The 15,011-nt window shown below is 39.4% G+C and overlaps 2 protein-coding genes across 7 annotated transcripts; both read right to left on the reverse strand.

The window, feature by feature from the left end:
• Positions 1-550: 550 nt before the first annotated feature.
• Positions 551-9,214, reverse strand: LOC109149562. 3 transcript variants are annotated; one of them, XM_019297384.1, is made up of 10 exons: positions 9,007-9,214; positions 7,757-7,845; positions 6,668-7,561; positions 6,138-6,255; positions 5,817-6,008; positions 4,928-5,716; positions 2,161-4,777; positions 1,532-1,719; positions 1,394-1,453; positions 551-1,124 (listed from the first exon to the last, which is right to left on the reverse strand). In XM_019297384.1, exons 1-10 carry the CDS (start codon positions 9,053-9,055, stop codon positions 766-768), a joined length of 5,355 nt encoding a protein of 1,784 aa, XP_019152929.1. In that variant the 5' UTR covers positions 9,056-9,214; the 3' UTR covers positions 551-765. The 3 variants fall into 3 exon arrangements, with proteins under 3 accessions (XP_019152929.1, XP_019152928.1, XP_019152930.1); XM_019297383.1 differs by having other exon boundaries at positions 2,161-4,786; positions 9,007-9,213; XM_019297385.1 differs by having other exon boundaries at positions 2,161-4,786; positions 8,984-9,212.
• A 1,673-nt stretch (positions 9,215-10,887) lies between these two features.
• On the reverse strand, positions 10,888-14,127 carry LOC109149771 (glucan endo-1,3-beta-D-glucosidase). Of its 4 annotated transcripts, none has more exons than XM_019297746.1 (5): positions 13,827-14,125; positions 13,033-13,697; positions 12,124-12,453; positions 11,455-11,719; positions 10,888-11,213 (listed from the first exon to the last, which is right to left on the reverse strand). In XM_019297746.1, exons 1-5 carry the CDS (start codon positions 13,882-13,884, stop codon positions 11,176-11,178), a joined length of 1,356 nt encoding a protein of 451 aa, XP_019153291.1. In that variant the 5' UTR covers positions 13,885-14,125; the 3' UTR covers positions 10,888-11,175. The 4 variants fall into 4 exon arrangements, with proteins under 4 accessions (XP_019153291.1, XP_019153293.1, XP_019153292.1 ...); XM_019297748.1 differs by having other exon boundaries at positions 12,127-12,453; positions 13,827-14,124; XM_019297747.1 differs by lacking the exon at positions 10,888-11,213 and adding an exon at positions 11,289-11,314 and having other exon boundaries at positions 11,425-11,719; positions 12,127-12,453; positions 13,827-14,127.
• Between the last annotated feature and the right edge of the window lie 884 nt (positions 14,128-15,011).

Raw genomic sequence — 15,011 nt, forward strand, 5'->3', positions numbered from 1 at the left:
GAATCAAAATGTTAGTGGTAGACAACAACAGATAATAGAAAAGTTGTCCGCCCCCCCCCCCCCCCCCCCCACGAAGTTGGGTTCAGTATCTGTCCTACTCAACTCTTGGTTTCACTAAGAATTTCATTCACTTAAATTTTAATAGTATTTTCACTTCACCTATAATCTTCAATTATCCTTTTTTTTTTTTTTTTTTTTTTTTTTTTTTTTTTTTTACTATTAATTCATCAAAGTTTAAATCTTTTTTTTACCTCTCTTAATCCTTTCAGTAATGTTTAAAAGAAATAATACTCAAAATTAAATTCACTCAATTTACCTCTTCAAGGTCATGAAGTCTAAGATATAATCTGACAAAGTAAAAAACCTAGGTTATCAAAAAGACAAACAGAAAATGAAGTAAATGATTTTGCATTATACACAATGTGCCTAGCAGTCCAACCACTCCACCACCATGTGGATTAAGTGGCCCACAACCCATTAACTGAAGTTCAATTCTGCAGGAAAAAGGAAAATGACATGGCTGACCAAATAATATGATGTTAAGGCAATGTAATGAAAAGAAAATGCCTTGTTTAGAATGAATCAACCTTGAAATCTTGTAACAAAGAATAACAAAAACCTATTGTAAGCCATAACTTCACAAAATTGCTTGAGCAGATCAAATAATTACTGCTGATGTTGTTCTATGGATTCAAAGTACAAAAAAGGAATGAAAATTGGCATTTGCCCAAAAAAAAAAAAAACATTTACAAATTCTCCATCTACTTAATCTTCCACTGCCTGAATCTCTCCCATCATGATCCTATTGCTAACCACATTGAATCCCAGCTCTGAGAGGCTGACCTTTTTACCCTTTTTGCCTTTCTTTCTTCCACCCCCTTTTGTGGCCACATCGAAAGCAGCACCATCAGAGGTCGAGTCTGCAGCAGATCCACTGGTGGCCTTTTGATTACTTGCACCACTTTGTAAGGCAATCTCAAGAACATCTGCAGGCAAGAGATCTTTGTAGTCTAGAAACTTGTGGATGAACTCATGGTCAGGATCAAAGGAGCCCAGATTCTCAGTCAGAAGCACTTCAGCCTCAGATCTCGTTTGGTTCAAACAGAACTGCAGGAAACTTGTATCTGGAAGGAACAAGAATGATAGATCTAGTAAGAAAGAAATTTTAACTTTATGGACTTGTTAAATGTTCCAGAGTAGAAAATATTTGAGATATCCCAACAGTTATAGTGGATACTTGAATAGGATTTTCCTACTTATTGACATCAGCCAAAAATACTTCTAGTCAGAATAAAAGCTAAATACAAATACATTTTTAGTTTATATGTCAGAACAATGAGTCAATCCAACAAAAACGAGGAAGAAACAAGAGCACAAGCTGCTCTTAATGTACCTTTAGTTCCAAGGAGCCTTAAGCACTCGCTCTCACACCATTCTCTGAAATCCATGGCTTCTGAAATAATGCACTGAGAGTCATTTTCAAATCTTTTTAAAATTTATTTCTTGCTTATAAACTAGGGCAATAAATTACCTGACTGCTTTGTTAGTGCTTCCTTCTTTCCTTTCAAAGATGAGCTAGTTGCAGGAGATGAAGATAGTGTATGCTCCATAGGCCTGCCAGTGGACTTTTGCCTGCTCAATGATCCTCCAGGCGTTCCTTTCACTGGAGTATTCCTGTTTCCCCAGCTACCTTGGGTTCCCAGATGTGGGAAATTTGACCTGCAGGCGTTATGAAATACCTTAGGGAAAAGAAATTATTGGACAATACTAACAAATTCTTGATTTCAAATTCACTCAACTACAATAGCAGAAAACTGATTTCACCTAATGTGTATTTACAGAAAGTTTAGAATTTAAACTTCCATACGTATATCAATATAGTAATTAGCTATTGCTTTTGCATTGTTCATTGTTCAAATTTCAACCCCCAAACAAACCAATTTTTAAGGTAAAAGTGCAAGAAGATTCACACAATCAAATTCCCACAATAATGCACATGATAATTTAAGGCTCTAAAAACAGTGAAGCACATGCACAAATGCAACCTTGCTTTAGCAAATACCATTAATATTATATGGTGAAGATTTTAATGAAAAGGTTTTATCAGTTTGCACAAGTCAAAGAGAGAGAGAGAGAGGAAGAGAGGAAAAGTGCTCATACTGCTTTGCCTCTTGCTTGGGTTGATCTACTGAACCCCAGAAGAAATCATCTTCTATCTGATTCTTCGTTTTAGAAGCAACACGTGAATTTATCTGCATGGGAGATGCAGCCTTGGGTGGAGAGGAGTCAGTAACCGACCATGAAGGACTACCTCCTCGGGTTGGTTGCTTTGACATGGATTTTTGAGGTGTTGGCACTGGAATATGCTGCTGTCCAGAAGAAGATTTCCTTTCCTGTTCCTTCAAAATGTCCCTAAGCAATGTGGGTTTTGGAACTTTACCAGATTCTGTCGACCATGCTGGAGCAGGAGAAGGGTTTGCCGGCTCACCCTTCCAAACTACAAAATCTCCCAAAGAAGGGCCAGACGGTACTCCTGGCAATACTTCTTTCTCTGGTTGTAGCTGGCGTGAACTCTTGACTTTGTCAATGGGGCTTGAGACAGAAGTTTCAACAGATGCAATAGACACTGAGGACTTCGTTCCAGAACCCTTTGCTTTTGCAGACTTCTTGCGACTCTTTTTAGTTTCTTTTGCTTCAATGAAGTTGTCATCATCAAGATCAGCTTGAGAACTTGAAATAGGAGCAGCAGGTACACTAGGTGTTATGTCAGTAATCTGCTGTCTTTCATTTGACTTGACCCCAGTGCTTTCTTCCAATAGATCATGTAACTGGCTTTTCTTACCTTTTTGTTTGAGAGAACTATCCGATTTGCTCAAACTGTTACCAGCATCCTGCTGAGTTTTTCTAAGCAGCTTAGGATCAGAGTTACCAGCCACCCCTGCCCAAGGAGTTGACACACTAATGGAATTAAGAGATGTGGCGATATCAGCAACAGCCGTTTCTGCTTGTGCTCTCCTTTGTTCTTCCTCCTGAATTTCAAGCAACGACTTTGGTTTGAAACCAGGAGCAGGCTTCCAAGCTCGAAGACCAGAAACATTTTCGGTGTCAATATTTGGGACAGCCCCAACTTGGCCAGAGTGGCCCTTTGTCTCAATGTTTTGAGCTTCTCTGGTGACATGTGCAGGCAATGAACTTTGCCCTGGTTGTACATTTGAAGCAACTTCAACGTTTTTATTCTCCATTTTTTCGGGTGCAGAGTCTTTCACTATTGCACTTGAATCAGTACTGGTGTCAGCTTTGACATGAGCAACACTGGTACCTTCAGATTTAAACTGCTGTGTCTTAGATACTACCCTTGTAGTGTCAGAGGCTTGCATCTTGGCAGACTTTTGCCTCTTTGATTTCTTCTCTGATGACTTTTTAACCTCATGCAATTCAACATTTTTAACTTCCTTTACAGAACATGGCTCATCAGAATGTTGAGCTCCCTCAGCTTGCGGCTCCTCATGTATTTCCAGTGGTGGCTTTATGTTATCACTTTGTGGATTAAGACTCAAGTCATTCTCACAACTAGAAGGGAGAGATAAATCAACAAATGTATCCCGTTCTTCTACAGGCGGAAAACTTGGAGTACTCTCAAAGGTAACTGCAGGGGCTTCAATTCCTGATGTCTGCTCTAGCGGATATTTGCTAGCCACATCTGCCACAGGAAGTGGATCGATCACTCCAGTTTCTAAGAATGAGCCCTTCTGCTGCACACTATTAAATTGATCCTGAGGGTTTGCACCCCAACTCCTCTGACCAATAATATCACCAAATATTTGATGCGGCAGATGTGTAGAAGATGGTTCAGAACCAACAGCATTGCTAACAGCCTGAGAAATTGGCAGGCCAAATTGTGAAGCCTGTCCGTTTACAGTGACCTGTGCTTGAGAGCCCATACAGGATAACTCACCTGATGATGGGAAACGAGCATGATCCAGAGTAGTAATTCCTGAAGGCATGCCGGCAGTTTGTGACTGTCCATACAATTGTTCACCAAACTGCTTAGAAGGATGATGCTCAGCCATCACCTGAGTAAGCAACTGCTGTTGCTGGAGCATTAACTGTTGCTGCTGTTCATGTTTCTGCTGCTGCTCAAGCAATAACAACTTATCAAGAACTGAAAGCTGCTGTGGCATTGGTGGAGCCTGTGATTGCAGCTGCAACAAGTACTGCTTCTGCAGCAAACTTAACATTTGAGGATCATGAGAGATCCCAGAAGAAATCATCTTTTCTGAAGTTGAAATATTGGGGGGATTATCCAAGGTTGGGACCAGTAAATTCTTTATTGAAGTGTTCTGAGCAAGTAGTCTTTGCTGCTGGATCCCAAATGCAGGTTGGGGGTTGACATTCAACCCGTGATGCATATCCAACCTATTTTGGATATTTTCCAGTCCTCCTTGGGCTGGGAAATTTGACCAACTGCTTGTTCCACTGTTCATACCTGCAGATCTATCTGGTAAACCTTGAAGAACAGACATCAAGTCCACATTCTGGATATGAGATTGCTGGCGAGCACTGTCACCTATTAAAGACTGTTTTGGATGCAGCAGTGAATCCTGAACCACATCTGGTGTAGGAACAATGGAAGCCACATCTTTGCCCTGCCAATAGGAATATGGATTAGGTAAAGATCTCTGCCTCTCAAGTGCCATCTTCTTCGCCAGGAGGTACATACTGCCCCCACTTTCATCCCCCAAAGAAGGCACTGGACCGGCATTATTTCCAATAAAACCTGGCATACCTATTTAATTAATCAACACAATTAACAAAATTTTATATTTAAAGATTTAAAAAAATTCATATTGACCCAAAAGGCATGGAACCAAAATAAGAATAACAATTATAAAAGTAATGCAAGTGAAATAATGGGAACAAAACCAACCATCTGACTGAGCAGGAAACTTCTCAAGCGGCCCATTACTCATGTTGGACATCAATGACTCGATAAACTTATTCTCAACCTCAGTTGACGGACTGTGCTTATATCTTTGTTCATTCTTCAGAACATCAATCTGAGCGGAACCAGAATGTAGCTGTGTGAAGCTGTTCATGTTCAACCCACTTGAAGCATCTGCATTGGGCTTTTGTGTACCAAAGCCAGGGGGTGCTCGAGCCTTGGCACGTAAATGAGGCATAGCATCCCCAAGTTGGGAAAATGGGGTATCAGGTGGTGCACCCGCTAAACGAACAAGTAAGTCTATGCCAAAATATCCAGCCTCAAACCATCCAATGATATCACTCCCAGAAAAAGGCCCCTGAATTTCACCTTGTGGGTCTTTGTAATGAAGAACTAGGTCTTCTGGAGATGGTTGTGAAAGCTTCCGCATATCCAAATCTTTGTCTAAGACAGCAAAGTGTTTACTTTTGAGCATGGAACTATCCCCAAAATGGCTTTTTGGCCCATTATTTTGAGAATAAGATGAATCTGCCAGACTTCTTTCCCATTCATTATTCAAATCCTTCTGTGTCTGTGACCAGTCAACGTCAGATATCTTGGACCTGGCACCCAAAGGCATTTCTCTTGATTCTTTAGATGCCATGTGTGAATGCTCACCAAATGATGATGATCTCCACATACCACCATGAAGAGCTGGAGAATGTCGTTGCATGGTTGACTCCTTATCAACAAGCAGACTCTCACTCTCTCTATGAAAACTGCCTTCTCTAGAAGCTGCATAGACATTAACTTATTCACATACAGTCTCCCAGATCATTCAGCAAAAATAAACCATAAAAAAACGTAATGAAGTTTAACAGTTCTGTAAACATACCTTCAACATTTAATTTAGGATTAGAAAATCTCTCATAATCATGTGTGTTCTCAACTTTATAATTGTACCCATAGGAGTCGATTGATTTCTCATTGGTGAATGTTTCTGAATGGTTCAAATAACCACCTCCTCTGTTTCCAGAGATCTCATCTCTAGAATCATTGAGTGAGAGTTGTAGTTCATCTCTGCTGCCTGATTATCATGGGTTTTAATGATATAGTGTCAATAAAAGAAAAAGAAATCAATAATGAAGATAACAATATAATATCAGTTTGGATGATCACAAGGCAAAATCAATAAACTGTCATTAATATCAAATACCTAGTTTACTTCTTGATTGCAAAAGTTCAGATGAATTTCGTCCAACAGACCCATCTTTAGTGAGCTGTGGCACTCCACTACAGACAACATCACCCTTATCAATTCCCTTCAAGATGACCTGTTACACCCAAATATATAAATAAATAAATATATAAATATATAAAAGTAAATAAGATATCATTAAAACAAAATTAGACACCAAAAGTTTTAGAATGCAATACACACACCCAAGCATCTAAAAGTTGATTATTTTTCTCTATTAAATTATATTACAACTATTTTTCCATTTCAGTACATTAGATCTAGAAGTAGGTTTTTTATTACATAAGAGAAGCACATGAAAAAATAAATTAAAGAAACAAAAATCTACTCTCTAGACACAGAACAAATATACAAACAAAGATCTACCCAGTCCTTTTGAGTATCAGTCATGTAATTGTGTTGGGAAACTATTAGAAAAATGTATGCACTTTCCATAATAAACTAAAAAAAATCATGGTTCACAACAAACAAAATGAAGTTTAGGTTACCAATTCTTCAGGACTAGGTGCACAAAATGCCAGAGGTTCAAGTGGTTCCTGTTCCATTAGTGAAGGTATTGGCACAATTCCATCTAAATACTTGCCACAGGATCTCATATCAGCTCCCCTGTATACATCGAACAATTTGATCCGATTATATTTAAACGGGGAGGGCTCCTCATTTCTGCTTTCACCTTTCTCTGAGAGCATGCCATGTGATTGGAAATGTGTAGGAATATTATTCCCAGAGCTCACTCCAGAAGGAATGCGTCCCCGACCAAGATGAAAAGTTGGAGGAGCACTTTCTCCACGTCCCCGACCATGGTTAAATGAAGAGACTGGCTTGTTTGGTGTCCAGGCTTGATGGTGAGAAGGCTCTGCCCGACCTCGACTTTGAGACAAATTAGATCTCCAAGGCCGATAGGTATCCACGTCTTTCTCATCCTTATATGACCCTTTTTCAATGGGCATGTCAGCATCTTTGCTAAAATCACTCCACTTCTCACGCCCACCATCTGCCTCCTTATCACCAGGACCCCAGCGCGTATTCCACTTGCTCTCTCGACGTTGATCATGATTGCTTTCCCTATTTCCCGAATCAGTCCATCGTTCTGTTGTGGGACGGCGTGTATCTCCATAGTGTCTACCAGATGAATCGGTCCAGCGATCCACCTTCCGGTTGTCACCAAGCTCTTTATCCCCCTCCCTCCAACGGTCACGGCGGAAAGAGGAATTGATATCCCTTTCTTCTTCACGCCAGCGGCGAGCAGGATCCATGTCCATAACAGATGGTCTGAAAACATCTTTTTTCTTTTGGTGATCATGCCCATCCTCAACCATCCCCGGAGATCTCAAAAGGTCTGAACGACTGGCATAAACTGAATGTGGATTGAGATGGTTCTCCTGCATTTAAGTCAAACCAAATGAGCACAACATCTGACTCATTCATGAACTGTTAACTCGTGAAACAGTACACAGACATAAATTGGAATACCACTTTCTATATCCCTAAAGACTAAAGTATTTTCTAAAAGAACTAAAAGAGAATAAGTACAGGGGAAATTAATAAGAAAAGATAAAAGGCAAGTGATAACACACCCCAATTGCTATCCCAGCCTTATTCTCCCCTGGTTTTGGAAAAAGCCATTGTGGAGACAGCGGAATGGGATCGTTGGATTCTTGCACATCTACACAATTCAAAGATAATCAACAAATTAACCTAAAAAAACATTTTTTATAGTAGCATTGGTAATTGGAAAATCACCAATAAAGACAATCTATAAGCCCCTTCCAATACAGAAAATCAAATATGACAGCCACATCATCTTTCATCAGTGATGGCAACATAATTATAAACAATATAAATCATGCAACCTTGAAAACCTTAGTATCTTTAAGAGACCTTGTAACAATGGATAGAAAATATGATGTTGAGATCATTATGTAAACTGATACATTCAACATGTGAAAGTTCAATCATTTCCCCCCTTAAGGAGACTGTATTAAATTCCCAGCTTCACCACACAACTGATGAGTCGCTTAAAGACTAGAGAATTGCTAAATTAAGAATGGGGTCAGTAGGATTCTGTCATTCTTCATTCCATTACTGAAAGTGTAAAATGTAAAAGCTGAAAGTGTAAAATGCAAAAGCTGAAAGTGTAAAATGCAAAAGGTAAATACTAAACAGAATATTCCCCTGCTGAAATTCTAAACAATGGGAGGGAAATTTGAAAAGAGAACCCTGACAAGTGACAAGTATTACTCTTTCTTACTGTTAAAAAGAAAAGACAATAACTTTCAGAGAGAGTTTAAACGTTCCTAGCATCTAAAGAATAGTCCCTCCTCTGTTACCCTGGCGTCTTCAATCGCTAAAATTGAAATGCGCAGAATTCAAAGAATAGCACGAAACAATTGGCATCCAACTTGCTTGGACAGAGAAATTAATTTATTGACAGAAAATAACAGGCCTAACTTCTGAAAAAAAAAATCCAAATTTCTAAAAAAGAGAAACATTCGAGCAGGAGAAATCCGGACATGATTTTTTTTTTTCAATCTGGTCTTGAAAAATCCAGAAACTAAACGACCAATTAAAGAAAGAAAGAGGAAAATGCAGCGATACATTGTTTTCTATATTCATCTCCCTGTTTTATATCTCTAATTAACCAAAAACGAGTTGTCAGCGCAAGAGAAACCCTAAACCCACAGTGCACGAAAAACGAAGGAGCTTCAATCTAGGGCTCTACATCGAACATGAGTGGAAATCAGAGCTCAGAATCGAAAATAACACGTTGATTAACGAATTAGAGCTGACGAAGGCGACTGAACTGAATGCGGAAAAACTACAGTACCCTTGGAGATATGATTGGGGCGGGAATCAAACTCTGCCTTGTCAGCCATTGATGATCAGAGAGAAAAATGAGAGAGACGAGTGCTCGGTGAGAACAGAGAAACACTTCTGCAACCGCTTGAAGGTAAAAGGAAGGGGAAAGAGAGAGGAGAAGCTTATGGGGGGAATATAGGGCAAGAGCAAAGCGTGGCTAGTCGAAAGATGGCGCAGTTTAGCATTTGTCACAACTTGGCTCACGTTAGTGTTTGGCCTTTTTTTTACTTATTATGTCTTTGCCTTATTTTCAAAATATAATTGAACTAGTATCTCTTTTTTTAGTTAATTTCAGAGTTAGGCATGTAATTATGAGTCATTCTCAATTTTAATTCTTAACTTTTAATGTTTTTAAATTTAGTCTTTTTTTTTCTTGAAAAAAAATTAGTCTTTTTTTTTTTCTTGAAAAAAATTAGTCTTAATATTAAATTCATACATGAAAAAGTTAATAGGTGATTACAAGTACAAATAATTCAATATTTAAGAATTAAATTATGTATATACAATCAATGACTAATTTGAAAATGAGTGATAATAATAGGTCAATTCAATAATTAATTTGGAAATTAACTCTTTTTTTTTGTATTTGCAAAGTTTCATCATAACTCTTCAATCGTATAATTAGATTAGTTGTTTGTTTACCAACTATTCTAAATTACTAAATTAAATTCATTTTTTAAAATCAAAATCGAATTAAAAACATAACATTTTATATATAACCTACATCGATACCATTATTGTATAATTTAATTAGTCAATTAACTAAAAATAAATTCATAAGTTTTTGTTATGCGATAGACGCAAGTCGCCACAAAGTATTGACACTAAGTATTTGAAAATTTACAAGACAATTAAGTCATATCTCACAAATTTACATGAATGATTGGATACGTGTAATCTGTGATTAAGAGGCTTTGATCCAAAGGCACAACGGTTGATTATCCAAAGGACAATGAATTGGGTATTTATACTTGGTGGATCCTACCAATGATATAATGACACGTATGTAATAGACTAACAATCTAACATGTTACCACTTTATTGGCAATTATTATAAGAGTTTTACTTCTAAATCTTATTTTCTAATGTGACGAATACAGATACGCTATTGTTTTATGTGGATTCTTTTTTTTGAATAATTGTTTTATGTGGATTCAAATACAAGTATCTACATCAAAATTTTGAGTGTGAATAAAAATTAAGAGTAAAAAATGATACACATAATATTTTCTCAATCATAAATAGCATTAACGCCACGTAAAGGGACAATTTTGTGGCTAATATTTGGTGTTCTGTAAGCTTACATGCTATTTAAATGCCCAAATATGATGGTGATTACCTGAGCCAATGGTACGTTGGGATCATTGAATGGCAAAATTATAGCAATTGTGACACTAATGTTCTTTTTAGGTTACGAATAAAAATCTTTTCTCAAATATTATTTATCAAATTAGTGAGCTAAGTTTGTGCAAATAAATCTTGTATCTACTATTTAAAGATGTGCATTAAGTAAATGGTATCTTATTCATATTTGACTAAAAATTATAAAAAGATAAATCAATTTATATTATCTATAAATGATGGTTCAAACTAAAAAGATCAATATGTTACTCTCACTAAGAATCAGACGTGAAAACTTATATAATTGTCAAACTGTCAACTTAGAATTATTTAATTGTAGCACTAATATTTGATATTAGAAATGATGATTAAAGCCCCCCTTTCCATGACCCAATCAGGTAGAGTAGTACTCCAAATCTAACTACTAGTTATAAGATTACATGGCATGACTACAGAATCAAACTTGAAATCTTATAGTCACCAAATCATCAAACCATACGAGTATATATAGATTAAAAAAATAGAACTATTTATTTATTTACATTAATTATTTATTGTATCTCATAAACTTCAAATACAAGTATGAACACTTGAAAAACAATACAGATTAAGGGAAAGAAATCCCTCTTCCACAGGTTGAAACTAATCTGCATATAAATTATTTCGTGCTAATAATGGGAACTCTACCTTTCCAACAAGCACAAGAATACTATAAAAGACAACACAGATAACAGCACAGCTTGAAACTTGATGATGATGTATAATAAACTTGTAAATATAACGCCTATCTTCTTTATCAGGTACTGCCGCTGGGATAGGTACAACCATCATAACCTGCAAATCGAGTCGATATTTATCAGAGTTCAAGCAACCTTTCGATATTTAGCAAAGCTCAAGAGAAGATGTCTTGATATTTAGCAGAGTTCAAGAAATGTCTCGATATTTAGCAGAGCTCAAGAAATGTCCACCTACTTATCATCAATTGGTTTTAAGTAGAATATGACAACCAGATAGCCAAAGAACTCTGTGCTTAAGCGTGTTTGACTTACAACAGTCACAGAATGTAAGAACTTACTGGGATTAGTTGATGAGAGTGTGGCGGTCTGTGAGAAATCGCAGTTCCAAGGGTTCTTCCCTGCAGTTTGGTAGAGGAGGTTCATGGCATATGCAGCGTGAGAGGCGACTGTGTTTGGCTCGAAACATGGTCCCCCGGGCTGGATTGCGCTGCAGTCGATTCCTTGCCCACAGACGTAATCTAGATTTGCTTGCAGCTGGGCATCCGATACGCCTTCCTTTGGCACGCACCAAGCGCCACTCTTGGGCGATGGAGTTACTGGCGTCTTCAGTGGAAAAAAAAAAAAAAAAAACATTCGTTAGAACATAAATAAACACCAAATCAATCAGAGAGGCTATGCTCCTCCTTAAAACACACATTCTAATCGGGTGAGAAGCCACGCTAAGACACTTGTATGAATAGAAAAAGACTAATATGATCAATAAGCTCCAAAATAAGCTCTTATTTTAAGCTAGGAGCTTATTTTGGGAACATTACCAAACAGAGCTTATAGCTTATTAGTAGCTTAAAATAAGCTATAAGCTCTTAAATAAGCTCTGCCAAACAGACAGTCTTCAGAACAAGTAAAATCAAATCATGAAATGGATTTAGCAGACAATTCTCTAATCCGGTTTGTGTGTACTATAGGACTAAGAAATTTTCAGTTGCAACAAGTGAATAATCAACTCTTACCGGAGTTACCGTCTTTGAAAGTCCAGCGTCAAAAGTCATGGTTAAATCAGGCCTGAAGAGCCCAAACGAGCGCTCTGAAGTTGGCCCGGGCTTCAAGTCCTCGTCGTACAATGCAAACAGATAAGTGTCCACCGATTTCCTAGGCATCAATGGAGTCCCAACCAATGATCTTAAGTGAGTGATCAAGTTCCCCACATAAGCCTTGGCATTCTCGATGCTAGGACCGACCTCGGTGCTATCTCCCTTGTATGGCCACCCGGTTTCAGCCACTCCGATCTCCACATCCTTGAAACCTAATGCATTTAGCGCAGATCTTACAGCATCCAACTGCACACAAACAACATTTTCTCTGCTCTTAGCTTCCAAAAACATTAAAAACTGGAGCTATATTAGATCGAATAAGCACATATCTGAGTAAACCTTAACACTATCAAATATGACAGCAAGAAACTTTCAGATATTAGTTTCCCTAAAAACATTAAACTCCAAGAAGCATTCAAAACTAGAACTATGTTAGATTGAATAAGCACTTTCAGATATTAGTTTCCGTAAAAACATTAAATTTGCCTTTTATTGGGACAAGTCCAACCAAACCGGTCGGGCTATTAACTTAGTAACCACAAGGTTCCAAATACTACTCCTAATGGGAGTGTCATATTTATTCGTTTGAGCCGATTGGCTACTAGCATTCTAAAGCCACAAAACGAGAATCATCTGGTTGGATTGCACATTAATGGTTATATGCCAAACCCATGACCTCGGTCTGGCTTGATACCAAAATTGAAACATGTGCTCCATCTAAACTAAAAGTCTAAGCTGATAGTTGGATTGCACATATAGAGTAAACCTTAATATTAGCTAACATCATGACAGTGAGCAGTTTAAGGAAACAATTTCGAGACTGACCTGAGCATCAAACATGTTCATGTATTTGATTTTGGTGCCGGAATCTACTCGGCCGGAGTTGGGCTGGAATAAACAGAATGCCAGGGTTTCCGGCCGGGGATCGCTCTGGTAAGCGAAGAAAGGATAAGGGTTTACCCAGAACTGCGAGCCGGTGGCGTTATTGAAGCCGAGCAGACCTTTGAGCAAGTCGGTGACGGCGGGATCGAAGCTCCCGGACGACGGCGGGTCAGATGACCTCAGCAACGACATCCCGTGAACCGTGGACACCTTGATTTTCCCGGCGAGGGAAGCAGCGCCGAGGGCGTTCTCCATGTTCTGCATCGCCGGCAGGAGCTGCGTCATCAGATTCCGGTCGCCCGAGTACAGGATCTCGTTCCCAACGTTTATGGTCGTGATCTTACTCGCCGGGTAGAACGCAAGCACATTGGCCGCCACCCAGTTCTTGGCAACCCCGGGGTCGGAGGCCATCGCCGGAATGTCGCCGTTAGCCACCCCGATCATAATCCCGATACCCGTGTCGGCCAACGCCCTGATCATCGCCGGGTCCGCTCCGTACAACCTCACCCTCTCAATCGACGTAGACTCCAGCAGCTTCGCCGTCGCCTCCGGCGCCGGAAGATTATCCGCCACCTGCCCATAATTCACTCCAATAAACGACTGCGCCGCTAAAAAAAAAAAAAAAAAAAAAAACCCAAACTTTATCACTGCTAAAAATCAAAACTTTACAAGTTACAACTGAACCCAAATCCCAATAACTTTACAAAAAGATGGAAATAACTCAAATAAGTGATTACCTGTTAGATGGAGGAGTAAGAGAAAGAAGAAAGATGAAGTGAAAAGCGGAGTTGCCATACTCTTGTCTGTGTTTGCTTTTGGGAAGAAAATATGATGACGACGGTGGTGATGAGGAAAGAAAGAAAGTGAGAGTAGAAGAAGATAGACAGTGAGAAGCAGATAAAGGAGTCAAGGAGAGGGAGAGGCTGACATGGGGGGCATAACGGTAAAGAAAGGGGTTTCCGGTAGGTAGGGGGGAAGCAAGTAGACTAGTACAGTGGTAATGGAGTGTGTGGAAAAAGATCGGAAGTGACGATTGTACCACCGGCCACGGCACCAACGTATAGAGACATGAAAGTTCTCGACCACGTGGTGGCGCAGCCGGGGTCCACAATATAGGGCCATTTGAGAAATTACCTTTGCTTTTACGGAGTCCTTCTTTTTTTCAAAATAAATTCCTTAAATAATAGGGAAAAAGGTCAAATAGACCACTGAACATTACTCAAAGAGTTAATTAGGCCCTTGAACTTTTAAAATGTGCAATTAAGCCCTTAAACATATTATTTTAGAGCAATTGGGCCCTAAAATCGGTTGGTTACCTACAATTACCGGTCAAAATGATTCCGGCGAACCTCCGACAATATTCCGGCCAAAAAAACCGGCGAATAGTTCGCCGGCGTCATTTGCTGCCATCTCCGGCGAACTCCTTCGCCGGAGAAGGCAACCCAACCCTTCTCCGGCAGCTAGAGAAGGAGCTGTGAAAGAGAAGGCAGGGTTGCCTTCTCCTTCGCCGGATCTGGTTCGCCTTCTCCTTCGCGAACCAAATCCGGCGAAGGAGACCTTCTCCTTCGCCGGATCTGGTTCGCGAAGGAGAAGGCGAACAGATCCGGCGAAGGACTGGGTTGCCTTCTCCTTCACGGGAGAAGGCAACCCCTTCTCCGGCGACTGGAGAAAGCGACCCATCTGCTCGCCTTCTCCAGTTGCCGGAGAAGGCAACGAGTTGGTTGCCTTCTCCAGTTGCCAGAGAAGGCAGACGCCTTCTCCTTCGCCGGAGATGGCAGCAAATAACGCGACGTTCGCCGGTTTTTTGGCCCGAATGTTGTCGGAGGTTCGTCGGAATCGTTTTGACCTGTAATTGTAGGTAACCAACCGGTTTTAGGGCCCAATTGCTCTAAAATAATATGTTTAAGGGTTTAATTGCACAT

Source organism: Ipomoea nil, unplaced genomic scaffold, assembly GCF_001879475.1.
Source record: "Ipomoea nil cultivar Tokyo-kokei standard unplaced genomic scaffold, Asagao_1.1 scaffold2159, whole genome shotgun sequence".
NCBI classification, from domain to species: Eukaryota; Viridiplantae; Streptophyta; class Magnoliopsida; order Solanales; family Convolvulaceae; genus Ipomoea; species Ipomoea nil.